At 39.3% G+C, this 16,418-nt stretch overlaps 2 protein-coding genes across 4 annotated transcripts; one reads left to right on the top strand and one right to left on the bottom strand.

Moving 5' to 3' along the window:
* The first annotated feature begins 5,506 nt into the window (after positions 1 to 5,506).
* Positions 5,507 to 9,484, top strand: LOC109750999 (putative BPI/LBP family protein At1g04970). Its single transcript, XM_020309912.4, has 6 exons — positions 5,507 to 6,078; positions 6,964 to 7,103; positions 7,285 to 7,639; positions 7,826 to 8,074; positions 8,485 to 8,610; positions 9,000 to 9,484. Exons 1-6 carry the CDS (start codon positions 5,686 to 5,688, stop codon positions 9,240 to 9,242), a joined length of 1,506 nt encoding a protein of 501 aa, XP_020165501.1. The 5' UTR covers positions 5,507 to 5,685; the 3' UTR covers positions 9,243 to 9,484.
* On the bottom strand, positions 9,472 to 16,329 carry LOC109750998 (putative wall-associated receptor kinase-like 16). 3 transcript variants are annotated; one of them, XM_073500463.1, is made up of 5 exons: positions 16,222 to 16,329; positions 15,565 to 16,145; positions 11,549 to 11,990; positions 11,279 to 11,443; positions 9,472 to 10,850 (listed from the first exon to the last, which is right to left on the bottom strand). In XM_073500463.1, exons 2-5 carry the CDS (start codon positions 16,012 to 16,014, stop codon positions 9,673 to 9,675), a joined length of 2,235 nt encoding a protein of 744 aa, XP_073356564.1. In that variant the 5' UTR covers positions 16,015 to 16,145; positions 16,222 to 16,329; the 3' UTR covers positions 9,472 to 9,672. The 3 variants fall into 3 exon arrangements, with proteins under 3 accessions (XP_073356564.1, XP_073356563.1, XP_073356565.1); XM_073500462.1 differs by having other exon boundaries at positions 16,219 to 16,320; XM_073500464.1 differs by lacking the exon at positions 16,222 to 16,329 and having other exon boundaries at positions 15,769 to 16,140.
* Positions 16,330 to 16,418: the final 89 nt, after the last annotated feature.

Here is a 16,418-nt window from a genome sequence, read left to right as displayed (position 1 = left end):
CAAACTTTGACTCGCAATTAATATAAAAGAAATTAAAATAAAATAACTATATGTTATGAACAATGTCGTAGCCAGGATTTGATTCAGGGTGGTGTATGTAACTGACATAAAAATACACCACAAATTCAACATACCACCGCACTAGAATAAATTTTAATCAAAAGCACAAATGGATAAGGTCTTTCAAAGCATACTAAAATTCACGCTTAAATGTCAAATTTGCATAAAAGAAGATAACACACGTTATCTATGAGGATAACGCCTTCTCCTGGCCATGAAAGTCTCGATTATATCATCTTCATTCACTTTGGATAATAGCAACTCGCTATCGTATGTGACTCAGCAATCATCCAAAGGACTATCAACCATCATTATACTTTAAACTAAAGGAAATGAAGTCATACTTTAAACCAGAGGAGATTGAAACTTGTGGTACTCATGCGTCCTACCTCAACATGTGTGCCCATGTGTGCTTTGCCATACGTTGATCAACTGCCGCCAGCAAGTGCCATGTCGGTCGCACGCATCACTGACTCACAACTAGGCGGTAGCACTCACCGCTTCGCTAGTTCACTATGGTTCAAGATCGATGAGGAGAAGAGAATGGTAGCGAATCATGAACGTCTTCAGGAAATAGAACGATCAACGAGGATGTACCCATAGGAGGAGAGTAGGAGAGTAGGACAGGAAACCAAGGGTGCTCCTATTTGTGCTCGTTAGAGCAATTTGTCGGCCAATCGCACATAAGCCATTGAATGGGCTGGCCCACTCTTGTGATCAGGACATGGAGCGATTTTCTTTCAGTTTTTCAATTTTTCTCTCGGAAAAAATAGGCTGCAGTAGAAAGGTTGGAAAAAAATCGTAAAATTGAAAGATGTACTAATGTCTTTATTTTGAAAAAAAAATCACGGAAAATAAAAAATATAATTTTTAAAAAAATTGTTCATGAATTTTAAAATGTTCTCAAATGTTATAAAATAAGATCCAATTTTAAAAATTTCATTTATTTTAAATATATATTCTATAAATATGAAAAATGTTCTCGAATTTTAAAAATAAAAAAACAAATATATATATATATATATATATATAGAAAAGGAAAAAAACTAGAAGAAAACCGGAAAAGTTCTATTAAAAAAAGATACAACGAAAACAAGAAAATAAAAACTAAGAAATACCCACGGGGACGAAAAATGGAAACTGCTGCTGCTTGGGTCAGTTAGGCCAACCCATGTTCGTGTCACTATGTGTGGTTGTCGTACGAATGGCCGCAACAAGTGGTAAGGTCATCTCCAACGTCGACCCTCAAAACGCCCGCATACATCTGGACCGCACTATCTGGACGTGTTGTGTCATCTAACGTGGGACTGTATCGGTCCGCAGGGTGATTCGGATGTATGCTACTTGTGAGCTGCATTGAGATTTTCTCCGAAAAGGAAGGGAGAAGCAATATAGTAGCAGATAGTATTTCCCTCAGTAGAGGATCAAGTTTATCGAACCAATAGAAGAACCACGCAAACACCCGTCAACAGTACCTGCACACATAAGAGCAAATACTTGCACCCAACGTGGGCAAGAGAGTCGTTAATCCCCATGTACTCGTTCATTGCAAAGATTAAATCTGGTATATGCAGATAGGTAAATTGCAAAGTAAAATAAAAGAAAGAAAATTGCAGCAAAGCATTTTTGGTTTTTGTAATATGATTAAAATAGACCCAGAGGCCATAGTTTTCACTAGAGACATGTCTCTCATAATAATAGCATACGGTGGGCAAACAAATTACTGTTGGGCAATTGATAAAAAAGCGCATAGTTTTGATGTTATTTAGTTGAAAACTCCTCCCTATTTATCCGTTTTCTCCCCCTCTAAGCTTCAACGTTTTTACCGTTCCAAGGCAACGACTCCATACGTACGGCCTCCTTTGGTTTGAGAAATTTTATATGAATTCTGTAAGATAGGATTCCTATAAATTTTTTCTCTAGAGCCTTTTGGTTCGTAGGAATAATAGAATTTTACTCCTATGCAAAAATTGTCCTATCCTTCACATTTTAAAGAAGAATAAACATTAGCCTCGACTTAATGAAAAAAATTCCTATCATGTGAACCAAAGAACATCTTTTTCCCTTTTCATATTCATATGATTTGAGATGCATGACACTCAACCAAAGGTGGCCTACTTATTTACTTCCGGGAAATACAAGTCCATCCATACATTGACAATTGTTCCAATTAATACAAAACTTTGACCCGCAATTTCTAAAAAAATATCTTAAATTAAAGTAACTATATGTTTTGAACAACGTCGTAGCCAAGATTTTGATTCAGGGTGGTCCAACTAACATAAAAAATACACCATAAATTCAACATACCAACGCACCAATATAAATTTAATCAAATGCATGAATGGATAAGGTCCTTCAAAGCATATTAACATTCACGCTTAAATGTCAAGTTTGCAGGAAAAGAAGATAACACACCTTCTTTGTGAGGATAACGCCTTCTCCTGGCCATTAAAGTCTCGATTATATCATCTTCATTCACTTTGGGGAAAAGCAACTCGCTATCATATAACTCAACAATCATCCAAAAGACTATGAACAGTCGTCATATTTTAAATTAAAAGAAATGAAATCGTACTTTAAACCATAGGAGATTGAAAACTGGGGTGCTCATGCGTCCTGCCTCAGGATGTGTGCCCGTGCACACTTTGCCATTCATGAGTCTACTGCCGCCAACAAGTGCCATGTCGATAGCACAGGTCACCAGCTCACCACTAGGCATTGTCACTCACTGCTGCGCTAGTTCACTAGGGCTTGAGATTGATGAGGAGAAGAGAATGATAGCAAATCATGAACATCTTCAGGAAATAGAACGATCAAAGATGTGTACCCATAGGAGAAGACAATGAGAGGGAACAAAGGGAGCTAATGTTTCTTTTAAAAAATATGATCATGGAAAGGTTAAAAGAACGTAAGCCATTGCTGCGCTAGTTCACTATTTGCCACTCGTTGGAGCAATTTGTGGGCCAATCACACATAAGCCATTGAGTTGGCCGGCCCACTTTTGTGATTAAGACATGGGAGCGATTTTCTTTTGGTTTTCCAGTTTTCTCTCAGAAAAAATCAGCTACAGTGGAAAGGTTAAATAAAATAAAATTTAAAGACGTACTAATGTCTTTCTTTAAAAAAATGATCACGGAAACTTAGAAATTGTTCTCAGATTTTAGAAAATAATCTCGAATTAAAACAAATTGTGTATTTTAAACAATATTCTCTAATTTTAAAAATGTCTCGAATTTTAAAAAGAAAAAGAAAGGAAAAATATATAAGAAAAAAGAAAAAAACTAGAAGAAAACCAGGAAAAACAAATAAATTAAAAAAGACAACAGGAAAACTAAAAAAACAAAAACTAAGAAAAACACACATGGATGAAAAATGAAAACCGCTACTGCTTGGGTCAGTTAGGCCAGCCCACGCTCGTGTCTCTATGTGTGATTGTCTGACAAATGGCCTCAACAAGTGGCAGAGATCACAACGGAACCTTTCTGGGAGTGACAACAGTTGTTTTCAAGAGTATTTCTGACCCAACTACACTCAAAGCACTTGCTGTCAAAGAAGACATGGACCTTTCTGATGATCTCTATATTGGGCGGATTCATGTTGCCTCGGATTGCAAGGTGGTGGTTGATGTTGTAGAGCAAGGAAGTTCTGTGAGCTACAGAGCAATCATCCATGAGATCATTGACCATTCGTCAGTTTTCATAATTTGTAATATAGTTCATGAATTTAGGAGCTCAAATTTTAAAACTCCCAATCTAGCGAACCATTCTTTATCTTTAGGAGCCGGCCCGTCATGTTTGGTTAGGTCCAGCCCGATAATCTTTCTTTCGTTCATGTAAACACTGTGAGGTTTTAATAAAAACTTCGCGAGATTGCCTAAAAAAGACAAATGGCCATAATAAGTGGTAAATAGGATTTGCCGGAAACGAACCAATCGTTCACTTGTACATGGTTTGCGCTGGGCCTCGTTCACTTAGTGGCTCGCCACTAATTATGAAAGTATTTTTCATAAAGAAACTAGTAGTGGTAATCTTGTGTTGTGAGAAAAAAAAATGTTTGGTTACCAGAGGAAGTAAAAATAGTGCATAATAAATTTGAGTTGAATATTTCGCACTCAAGGCCGCCGGCTATTTTAGTTTTTGCCACACCGGTGTACTCACAAATCGCATTGACTCAAAATCTACTTCAGGTCACATCCATGAACAAACATAGGTGCAGTGTTTTACATGTTCGACATGGGGCATATATTGTTGTCCTTCAGTCCTGCCTAGAGCTTCTCCTCTCCATTGCTCACCACATCGCTCATCGTCATATCTCATCATGATCAGAAAACATTCTCCATCCTCTATGGTTCTGGGCTTATCGCCTTCAATCGGTACACCCACAACTTGGGTTGGTCTAGACATCGGGCGGGGCAGGGAAAATAGACATTCCTAAGCATATGGTGAATTGCCTACTACCATAGTTGCAACATAATTCTACAACTCCGATTCTAACGGAAGTTATTTCTTAGTTTATACAATCCCCACAAGAAGTGTTGTATGCACATACTAAAAACATCTTTTTGTTACACAACTAATATTCATCTACAACCTCATAATCATGTACACCCTAAATAGGTGTGCAATGGGCATATTTGCATGGAGTTATATAAATACCCCCTTCGTCCCAGTGTCGACGTTCAACTTGCGCGTATGTGTGATGTGCATTTGGCTCTTTTGTGTCTCGGTGTTGACATTGGTACGATGTGCGTTGTTCGGTGTGTGACGAATTGCGTTTGTGGGTGGCAAGTGTGTGGAAGGAGGTAATGTTTTTTTTTTTGAGAAAACTTTTGATCTATTCATCTTTAATCATGATAGTACAACGAACACCAGAAATAAAAAAAATTACACCCAGATCCATAGACCACCTAACCACAACTACAAGCACTGAAGCGAGCCGAAGGCGCGCCGTTGTCATCGCACCTCTCTTGCCGGAGCCGGGAAAAACTTGTTGTAGTAAACAGTCGGGAAGTCGTCATGCTAAGACTCCATAGGACCATCACAACAGGACAGCAACCGACGCCGATAAAGAGTAGCGTAGATCGAAAGGATGCAACCTGAACACACACAAACATAGACGGACAACGATCAAATCAGAGCAGATCCACCAAAGACAAATTCACGGGACACACATTTTGATGAGAACTATCGTGTTGTTTCTATTGCATTGACAACTTTTCGCTCTTTCACATGGCTACCATTTCTTAAACAAAAGAAAAAGAACGAGAGTACTAAAATTAAGACCAACCCAAGGACTAACCTTTGTTGGCATTTTTTATAGGAGAAACTCCGTGAACATCGAGTGTCCGAGTCGGGATTCGAACTCGAATGGGCTGGCAGCTACCTCATTTGCCTAGCCAACGGGTCGATCCTCGGCAAAAGAAGAAGAACACATGTGGACGGGTGGCCAATCGAGCCACGTTTGCGCCACGTTAACCCTGGCAAACCCCAATCGCTCCTCACTGAAGCCGCGGCCGGTCAAAGCCGTCGCGAGCTCGCAAGCTCCCCTCCGCCGCGCGTGTGTTCTTCTCCCTGACGCCACCCACTTCCGCCGCCGCCGGCGAACACTATCCCCCTCGCCGCCATGGTCGCCCGTCTCCTCCTCCTCCTCCTCACCCTCCTATTCTCCACTCCCTCCCCCGCCGCCGCCTCGCCGCACATCTCCGCCGTCATCTCCCAGTCCGGCCTCGACTTCGCCAAGGACCTGCTCGTGCCCCGAGCCGCCGACACCCTCGCTCATCTGAGCGTACCCGACATCGAGCGGTCCGTGAGCATCCCCATCATCGGCGCCGTCCGCACGGTCGCCTCCCGCATCGTGCTTGGCGGCGTGGCAGTCGCCAACTCCACCGTCGCCGCCGGCGACACGGGGGTCGTGGTGGCCGCGTCCCTGTCCAGCGTCAACCTCACCATGGAGTGGAGTTACTCGTACAGCTCCTGGCTCGTTGAGATCTCTGACAGTGGGAATGCTTCGATTCAGGTAACACGACCGACGGGCTTCAGGCACTAGATTGGTTCATAAAGTGTTAATAATGCTCAGAATTAGAGGTAATTGCATCCTCAAGAATAGACGTAAACCTAGTTATCGGAGAACTAATTCATACTTATCAACATGTTTTACATGGGAATTATATACATGGGGCTGTAAAGAAAGTTTCATTTCTTCAGTAAGTACATGGGTGTCTATGTATATTATTCAGTAGTATAACTATTTTATGGGATAATGGTATTTTTCCTACCTATTAGTGCAGCATGATTGTTTTACATAAGCTTCAACTGAAACAATACTCATATCTTGGCTACATATTGGTAGCAGCATGACTCTTTTACTTAGGCTTCAATTTGGTCAGCCTGCAGGATTGATTTGACCAGCATATGACATTTTAGCACAATGGGGTTTTGAACTTACAATATAAAATCTAACTCGTAAAAATTCGTAGGAATTAAGTGTGGCTATACACATAGACAGAAGCAAGCAACTAAACAGCATTACGGTAACTTAGAGATGCCATATGCCTCATAAATCATTGATATGATGATAAGCTTGTTGTTCATTTGAACAAGGCAAAAAGCGAGTTACTTTATTTTTGAAATTCTTTAAGTTAAAAGCTTGCACAAGCAACTAATTACCTGGATTCACATTACATGCCTTTTTTGCAAACAATTGCAGTTTTATGTATGTAAGTTTTACATTTACTTGGAAGTGTTCTTAACATGTCAAACCTTACACCTTTGTTTTGTTCATTGTTGTGCGACATATGTGATAGTTACACATCCTTTACCTTTGTAACTTTTTAGTAGTAGACACCCTTGACATGTATATGGAAGAAGGTACGAGGTGTATTCATGAATCCTTTTCACTAAGGTTGAAGGAATGGACGTTGGGGTTTCCATGGGGCTGAAGAATGAAAATGGATCACTAAAACTATTTGTTATGGAATGTGGCTGTTATATGAAAGACTTGGACATAACACTGAATGGAGGATCCTCTTGGTTTTATCAAGGGTACGTGGTTCACAGTTCCATATTTTTTAATACTTTGTCAACTCCTTTGAGTATGGTTTTTCTATATAAAACTCTTGTCATGACATGTATCTGAAGTGAACTAGGGTTTTTATTTTCAAACGAATTCTAATGAGATGTTATTGAACCCACATCAGTTGATGTATCCTCTTACTTTTTGTAGATTCATAGATGCTTTTAGCAATCATATCAGATCATCTGTGGAAAATGCGATTACGAACAAAATAGTGGAGAGTGCATCAAAGCTCGACCATTTCCTAGGAGGCCTTCCAAAGGAAATTAATGTTGATAGAGTCGCTGCTATGAATGTGACATTTGTTAATGATCCACGCTTCATTAGTTCCTCTGTTGAGTTTGATATAGATGGACTATTTATTCCATCTGATAAAACTGCTCCTCAGAGTGATATAAATTTCGGTGATACCAAACTTGCACCAGCCCTTGGCAGCTCCTCAAACATGCTGTGGATTTCATTGGACGAAGATGTTTTCAACTCGGTTTCAGCTCTCTACTTCAAGGTATACTATGATCATTTATCATTGTAAATTTGTTCCTTTTCTCTTCCTTTTTAAAAAGAATAGTATTCTTATTGACTATGTGAGTGCAGAGTTGCTAACTTGAACCTAGACGTTTTCTATGTTTCATCTATACTACTACGTACCAGTGAGCCTATTCTGATTGACGCGATTACTTTCGTCATTCAGGCTGGTTTACTACAACATTTGGTGGACAAGGTTCCCGATCAGTTTCTTTTGAACACTGCTAGCTGGAGGTTTTTGATTCCAAGGTTGTACCGTAAATATCCAAACAAGGATATGCTGCTGAACATTTCTGCTATATCACCTCCCTCTGTGAGGATTAATGTGGGTAGAATTGACACCACAGTGGACTTAGATGTCATAGTAATTGTATTGGGTTCTGATGATATAGTTCCAGTTGCATGCATATCACTGGTGAGTTTTTCTTCTTCACTAATTTTGTGTGTTCCTATCCTAGTTGTTCAGTTTATGAAAGGTAATCTATTGGAGTGAAATGACAATGCATATGCACCATCTGGGTGGTATTAAAGTATACCTTTTTATGTTGCTTCAGGCTCTCAATATTTCAACTTTTCACACAATCAAACTAAACTAAACTAAACTTTGCTGTTTGATATGCTCGGCAATCAACATTCCATTCAATGATTTGCTGTTAACAATCAAACTAAACTAAACTTTGCTGTTTGATATGCTCAACAATCAAACTAAACTAAACTAAACTTTGCTGTATTGAATAATTGGAAGTTTGTATCTCCATGAAAACATATGCATCTTTCTCAATCTCTTACTGTTATTCTTATTGTAATTACATATTGCTTTTGCAGTCAGTTGCTGTTTCTGGACGTGCAAGTGTTTCTGGGAATAATCTTGTGGGAGAGGTTGAGTTAAATTATTTCTCGTTCGACTTGAAGTGGAGTGACATTGGCAAACTTCATACTGGTATAGTGCAGGTAATTTTTGCCTCACATTTTCAGCTTTTTGTCTCCCAGTGGTAGGGCCTTCAATTGCACCCAAATGCACCCTTTAGTAAGATGTAGCAGGGGAGATTCCTAATCTAAATGCCAGCGCTATGAGCTGGGAAATTGGTACCTCATATCTAGTAAGATATCTGGCTTTTTTATGAAAGATTATGTGATGCTAAGTAATTGAAGGAACACCATTGTATAACAGAAAATGCCTTCTGAGATGTCCTTAAACCTGACACCAAAAGATAAACCAGTGGTTACTAATGGAGCTGCACTCATATTTCAATATACCTAATTTTACCTATTTGAACATAATTTCTTTCCTTCTGGAGTTCTGATACTCTTAACTGATGCTAATCCTGTTAAATTGTCAGAGTGTGATGCGCATCGTCCTGAAAAATTTGTTCGTGCCCTATGTGAACTCGTATCTTGGACAAGGTTTCCCGTTGCCCATCATCAAGGGCTTCGTCATCAGAGATGCTTATATCCTCACCTCATACTCAAGCATAATCGTTAGCTCTGATGTTTCCTTCATCGAACCAATGAATAGATCTGGAATAAAGCATGTTCTTGGATCAGTCAGCGAAGATCCGGCAGTCACCATGCTATTTCATTGATCGTATCTGTTGTAGTCTGGCATCGGTTGTATATAAACAATTAGTATAAACTAGTGTATAAACTAAGGTCCGGCATCGGTTATAGTCTGCAAGTAATCACCCCTCGATGAAAATCTGTAAATAACCACAGCTGTAACTGTAAATGTAAATATTTCCGTGAATCTGGTACGTGACAACTGACAACTAGTCTGAACCTGCTGTAACACTAGGTTTTATACTGGAGAATTAGTTGATGGTTTCAACTTTGTGATGTATCTGCAGTTCTTTCATATGGACAGGCATCATTTGTAGCCGTTTGTGATCGTAATGTCGTTCGGTCGACTATAATGCGATCCAAAGTCCCAGTACAATTGACAGATAATGAGAAATAGATAACGTACATATACAAATTGATTGATTGTTTTGAAACAAAATAAATAGGTGCGATTACTCAACGCCCTGATTGCAGATTTGTCACAGCTTTCTTCTCGATGCTGAAATACTGATCACTGACAATCGTCGAGTGGGCCATTGCCGAGGGTTCCCCAAGTAAGCTTTCCATCTCTTCAGGATTCTGTTGGACCCATGGATGATGCATCACCTTCCTCAGCCTATCGAGCTTCTCTGCAACTTCCTTCATTGAGGGCCTGTTCTCACCAGACATCTCCAAACAATGCTTTGCCAGCTCCGCGATCTCCTCAAGAATCTCGATGTTGTCCTCATCCTTGATCCCATCATCCAAGATAACCTCAAGCCTATTCTCCTTCATCGCAGACATAAACATCATTGATAGGCTCTTCTCCTGCCCAAGGGCATCGAGATTAAATGGCTTCTTGCATGTGAGCAGCTCCAGAAGAACAACACCGAAGCTGTACACGTCACTCTTGTCTGTCAACTGACATGTTTGCATGTATTCGGGGTCAAGGTACCCACAAGTTCCTTGCACAAGTGTGACAAACTGGGACTCGTCGGTTGGTGCAAGGATGGAGGCGCCAAAGTCGGAGACTTTAGCTTTGTGGTTATCGTCGAGAAGGATGTTGGAAGATTTAACATCACCATGGAGGATCGGAGTTGAAGCCCCCGAATGAAGGTAGGAGAGTGCCTCGGCAGAGTCGTGGGCGATCCCCAAGCGAGTGGCCAAGGAGATGCGCCAGCCATGGTTGCCATGGATGAGATCAAAGAGCGTGCCATTTGGGACGAACTCGTACACCAGCATGGGGACTTCCACCTCCAGGCAACACCCGAGGAGCTTCACGACATTTCTGTGGTTGATCTGGGCTAGTATCAGCATTTCTTTGCCGAATTCTTTCTTGTGTTGCTCGTCAATTGTCATGCATCTCTTGACTGCTACTTCAACATTACTCTTGAGAAGCCCCTTGTAGACAGTTCCATGGCCTCCCCGACCAATGACTTGTTTTTCACTAAACCTGTTCGTGGCTTGCTGCAATTCTTCTTCTGAGAAGATTTTGAATGCATCGGCGCCTTGCTGTGACCTCATTTCTTCAAATAATATCGTACCACCGTGCTGCCGAAAGTAGGCCAGTTTCATATTTCGTAGCTTTCTTCTCCCTTGGATCAAGCATGTACAAGCTACAACAATCACAAGGACGACAAGTCCTAAACTTGCACCTGCATGAGGTATTTGTTCGAAATGAATTAGTTTCCATGTGTAGTGGCCAGTTATAATAGAAGTATTATGTTGTAGGAAAAGTGACCATCATTTTCTATGAATATGCGTTGTTTTCAATTAAAAAACAATCATGCATTATAACAGCATATTCCATAACGAATCTAGTACTTTCAATTTTATGTTGTCAATTTGTAGTAAAATCTTCAACAGTGATGGTCACACTTCTAAAATGTTTGATTGATAAAAAGAAACCGATCATACTTGTGACGGGAGATATTAGAAATTTGGCCAAACATGACTTGCTTCTAAAGAAAACAAATTAGGCTATCATCTTAGTACAAACTTCCGTATTACTGTACTTCGTAGGTGTCCAATTAATTGCCCACAAGTGATGTTATTTTGGTGCTCACCGTACACACGAACTTACCTACAACTGGCATTGCTTGAAAACGGGAAGGTGTTTTTTGAATTGGCACACAAATGCCATTCGTCATATAATTCCCTGGGTAGCATGAGCAGCTGTAGTTTCCCGGCGTGTTCTTGCATATACCGTCGCCGCAAGGATTGACAAGGCGCTGGCACTCGTCGATATCTGGAACCAAACAATTGTTTGTAGTTAGAATTGCTAAACAGTGTATACGATTGATTCTTATGTGAGGTCGTATGTCAATGCACAAGGAAGCAAAAGTGAAGGAACCTTGGCATCCACCGGCGAGGTAAGGGTTGCCTTCATACCCATCAGAGCACTTGCAGCGATAACCTGGCTTGTGGGTGGTGGAATCAACACACGCACTGTGGTTGCTGACACATGCGTAGGAACTTGTGTTCTTCTTAGCGTCCATGCAAGCCGATTCTGCTATTTGCCAGTTCAGGACAATAGGAACTTTGCCCTTGTATGTATCATAAAACACTGTGGATTTGACATAGCTAGTTTTGAAGTTGAAAGCTGCTTTTTCCATCACTGTTATGTAGCTGCAGCTGATGTCTTGTGAATTTTTTGTGTTGTTGTAGTTTCCGTTGAAATAGCCCTCATAATACTGTATGCCTTTGGGGACATCGGCTTGGCAGCAGCCGGCACCAGAACATTTGTTATTCTCCAGGGCGGTGCCCTCACACGTGGAGAAGCAACCTATGACATACTGCACGTGAAAAATGTATATGTTATGTCTTGAACCAAACTTGCACTAGTACTCCCTCCGTTTCTTTTTAGTCTGCATATAAGATTTAGTCAAAGTCAAATTTTGTAAAGTTTGACTAACTTTATAGAAAAAATATCAACATCTACAATACTAAAGTTATATGCTATGAAAATTAATTTCATCAAGCATCTAATAATATTGATTTCATTGTGTGAGTGTTGATATCTTCTCCTACAAAGTCAGTCAAACTTTACAAAGTTTGACTTTGACCAAATCTTATATGCAAACTAAAAAGAAACGGAGGGAGTACTAGTTAAGGGATCATGTCTTAGGTTATTTTATTTTATTCTATAGTAGTATAACTGGTGGAGTTCTAGCCTGAATGAAATGGTGTTTAACAAGATTTTTTTTCTCTGCAGGGGTGTTTAACAAGATTTTTTTTCCTGCAGGGATCATGTCTTATGTTATTTTATTTTATTTTATTCTATATGACTTATTATATTTGATTATGTATAGTTGTAAAATATTTATTGAATATAAGTAGAATAATCGAATGGAAAGCATCTTCCCATGCATGGTTGAATGTTGTAGTGAGTTTTTTCATGCATATTGAGCTAGGCTATCCCATTCATCATTATATGGTGAGGTGGCATGCTTGCATGTTGAGATAAATAAGATAGTGGGGATGATTCTCTTAGGTATATATAGGATATAGAATTTATCGCAATATATTTTAATGATATTTGGTTATATGATCATGAATATTTGGATTAATAATGTAAGACAAATGTAAAAATACATATAATTATTAATTATTTAGTGAAAATAAGTAGCATGTAATTAAAATACAAATGATTATTGTATAATTATTAAGTGTTCATTGAATTTAAGTAGTACAATATAATATAACAAAAATGAATATAATTATTAAGTATTCATTTAGAATAAGTAGCATAATATAATTAAAGTACATATAACTATTGTATAATGGGTTGTGCTAACTTTCAAACGTTCTGATTTTAGGGATAAATCCGAATGAGTCGTTCCCCACGTGATCGCTATCGCCCCAAGATCGATTTCACCGATTGTTTTGCTTCTCTCAAAAACCATAGATGCCAATAGTAAATCGCTAGTGCTTTTTTTGGTTTTTGGCTACACAGTATGAAAAGAAAATAAAAGTTCTAGAAAGGGGACTTGAACCCAGGTCTGTTCAATTGCTATTGAGCCCAAAACCCAACTAAGCCACTTTTAGTTGTTATCCATTACACATAAACATGATTATTTGAACATTTCTTTTTTCTGTCATATCAGCAATAATAATATGCTTTGGCTTGGTAACTTTGGCATGACCAGCGTGATAACTATGTCATGAGCAACATAATAATTATGCCATGATAAGCCTGGTAACTACAGTATGAGAAGATTAATGACTATATCATGAGAAACATGATAACTTTAGCATGGGGCAGTATGGTAACTTTATACTGGTGTATGTTTCAACAACTTTTATCCCTGGATGAAAGTTACCGTGGTGTTTAAACTTAAGATATTTGGTCTATGGTGCGTAAAACTACCATAAATTTACATGGAAATTGCGGGAGAAGTTATGTTTTAACTTTTTTCCTCGAAATTAAAATTACCATGGTGGTTGAATGTAAGCTATGAGGTCTGCAATGCATAAATGACCATGTTATTTACACAGTAGCTACCAGGGCATGTTTCCAACTTTTTTCTCATGGGTAAAAAGTTATCAAATATGTTGTATGTAAGTTATCAGGTGTCTGTTGCACAAATTACCATGCTATTTACACTATATTTTTACTACTTTTTTCGCCTATGGTGAAAAGTTATCAATGTGTTTATATGTAAGTTGTTAGGTCAGTGGTGCATAAATTACCATCTTATTTACACAGAAATTACCGGGGTATGTTTCAACAACTTTTTGTGCTCGGATAAAAAAGTTATCAATTTGTTTATATGTACGTTATCAGGTGTACAATGCATAAATTATCATGATATAACACAGAAAGTTACCGGGGAATGTTTCAACGAAAGAAAATCCACGGGTGAAAGTTAACATGGCGTTTGTATGTAATTACACCAGAGTTATTGAGAGTATGTTTAGAACAATTTTTTTATTGGGTCACAATTACCATGGTGTTTATACGTGAGTTATCAACTCTTTAATTCATATATTATGATGATATTTAGACATAAATTACTGGATGTTTGTCTTTCAACAACTTTTATTACGGTCAAGAAAGTTATCATGTCTGAGATAAGTAAGTTATCAGATCTACTATACGTATATACCAAGTTATTTACACATGAGTTACTGGAGGTGTTTTTCAACAACAAAAAATCCCCGGCTCAAAAAGTTACCACATTTCGGCTAAGTAAGTTACCAGCTCTACGCTGCGTATATTATCAAGTTATTTACATAGAAGTTATCAGGGGTATATTTTACAATAACCTTTATCCCAAGGTCAAAAGTTACCATTGTATTTATACTTGAGTTATCAACTCTGAATCTGTAAATTATCATGTTATTTACAAGTAGTTACCGGGGATATGTTTTCAACAGAAAAAATCCCCGGTTTAAAGTTAACTTCGTTTTTTGCATGTAAGTTATCAGATGTGCGATGCGTAAATTATCATGCTATCCACAACAAAAGTTATCGAAGAATGTTTTAAAAACTTTTTTAGGGTCAAAGTTACCACATGTGAGGACTTAGGTTTGATTCTCACTCGGCGCAACAAATTTTTTTCATTTAAAAATCCGTGGAAATATGGAAGAACGTATGGATTCAGGCCTTAATTTTTCTCAAAAAAATTCGCTCGAGGGCAGCGGCACCTCTATCCATATTGAATGGGAGCAGAATCCGCTTTACAAATCTATAAAATCAATTTAACTAGTAATCAACTACAACAACTACTGAGACCAGATGGTTATTACACTGCGTTGCCATTCATGAGGTCGAGGGATCTAAACCTTGTTCAACAATTTTTTGGCTAGCGAGTGCGCAAAATAAAAATGACAGGAGGGGTACTGGGCCGTGACTCTCGCCAAGCGAACCGGGCTATGAAACGGTCGGTGTGCGGGGAGGGAAAAGAAAATCGGAAGGGAACATAGGCGCACAGAGAAATGAGCGATCTTTATCAAACGGTAGACGAGTCGTTTGGATCTATCCCTATATGACAAACGTTTGGAAGTTAGCATTTTTTGTATAATTATAAATTATTTATTGACCAGCAAAGCCTTGTCTTATCTGAATATTAAGAACAAGGCTACGCCCGTGTACCGGGTGGAATCAGTAGCTAGGAAGAATGCATACAAGCTCGTGAAGCATAGATACACTACTATCTGGCAGGTTTTGCACCTTGGAAATAAATTTAGAAAAACCTGGCTATCCAAACATTTTCACCTGGATCAGTTCATTATAAGAAAGCCAAATACTCCTTCTGTAAACTAATATAAGAGTGTTTAGATAATTAAAATAATAATATAAACACTTTTATATTAGTTTACGGAGGGAGTACTACTTACAGAAGAGTTCTAAAAAAAGATACTTACAGCAGAGCTCCTCATATAAGCGAGAGTATTGCACCCGATGACGATAACTGTATTATCCACCTCCGATATCCAATAAGGTGTATTGGTGAGGTTCAACCATCCTTTCTCGGATTTCATAGTGCCAGTGGCTGGGTAATAGCACTTCCACGAGATCGCCGTGGTATTCAACGTGGCTGTGGAGTTAGCCAAAGAGATCTTAATCACCTGGATATGCCCCGCAAGAGGCATCTCGACGCCTTCCACGGTGGTGCAGTTGAGGTTAAAGCCGTCGTGTAACGCGCACTCCTTGCCGACGCCGTACGGGAACGGGATGTCGACGTCGCCGCACTTCGCCGGGCAACCGGAACGCTGGCCTGCCGGTACGTCGGCCGTGGCCAGCGCCCAAATCACTGAAAGGATGAGGAAAATATGGCCAGAAAGAAGAAACCGAGAATACCTCAGCTTCGTCATTGCCGGTGAACGGGTAGCGGTGTGGACGTACGTATGCTACCTCCTGAGCTCCTTCCTAGCTGACCATGGCGTTACTCTGGGGCTACAGTTAAATGGATGAGTACCGGTAGTTTCCAAACGATGAGAAATTTCTGCAGACGAATTGAGGAGTTAGTTAGCGTCGATTGAAACTTGTTCAAAGGTCATGTCACCATCGAGTCTTACCACCTTGCGTGGAAGATGCGGTTTCTTTTGGCATTGTTACCCTTGTGGGAGATCCAGAGGAATCATTCTAGAAGTGAATGTTGACCGAGACTTTATTTTCATAATAAATTCAATCTAGAACACCCGACTTGAGGAGTATATAAAAAATAACACATGAAGAGTTTAAAGCGACATCTCTGGCTGAGCTAGCCTGAGTGAGA

This window comes from Aegilops tauschii, chromosome 5 (genome assembly GCF_002575655.3).
Source record: "Aegilops tauschii subsp. strangulata cultivar AL8/78 chromosome 5, Aet v6.0, whole genome shotgun sequence".
NCBI classification, from domain to species: Eukaryota; Viridiplantae; Streptophyta; class Magnoliopsida; order Poales; family Poaceae; genus Aegilops; species Aegilops tauschii.
The sequence above is the reverse complement of the archived record's forward strand: the minus strand, read 5'-3'. Positions and strand labels throughout refer to the sequence as shown.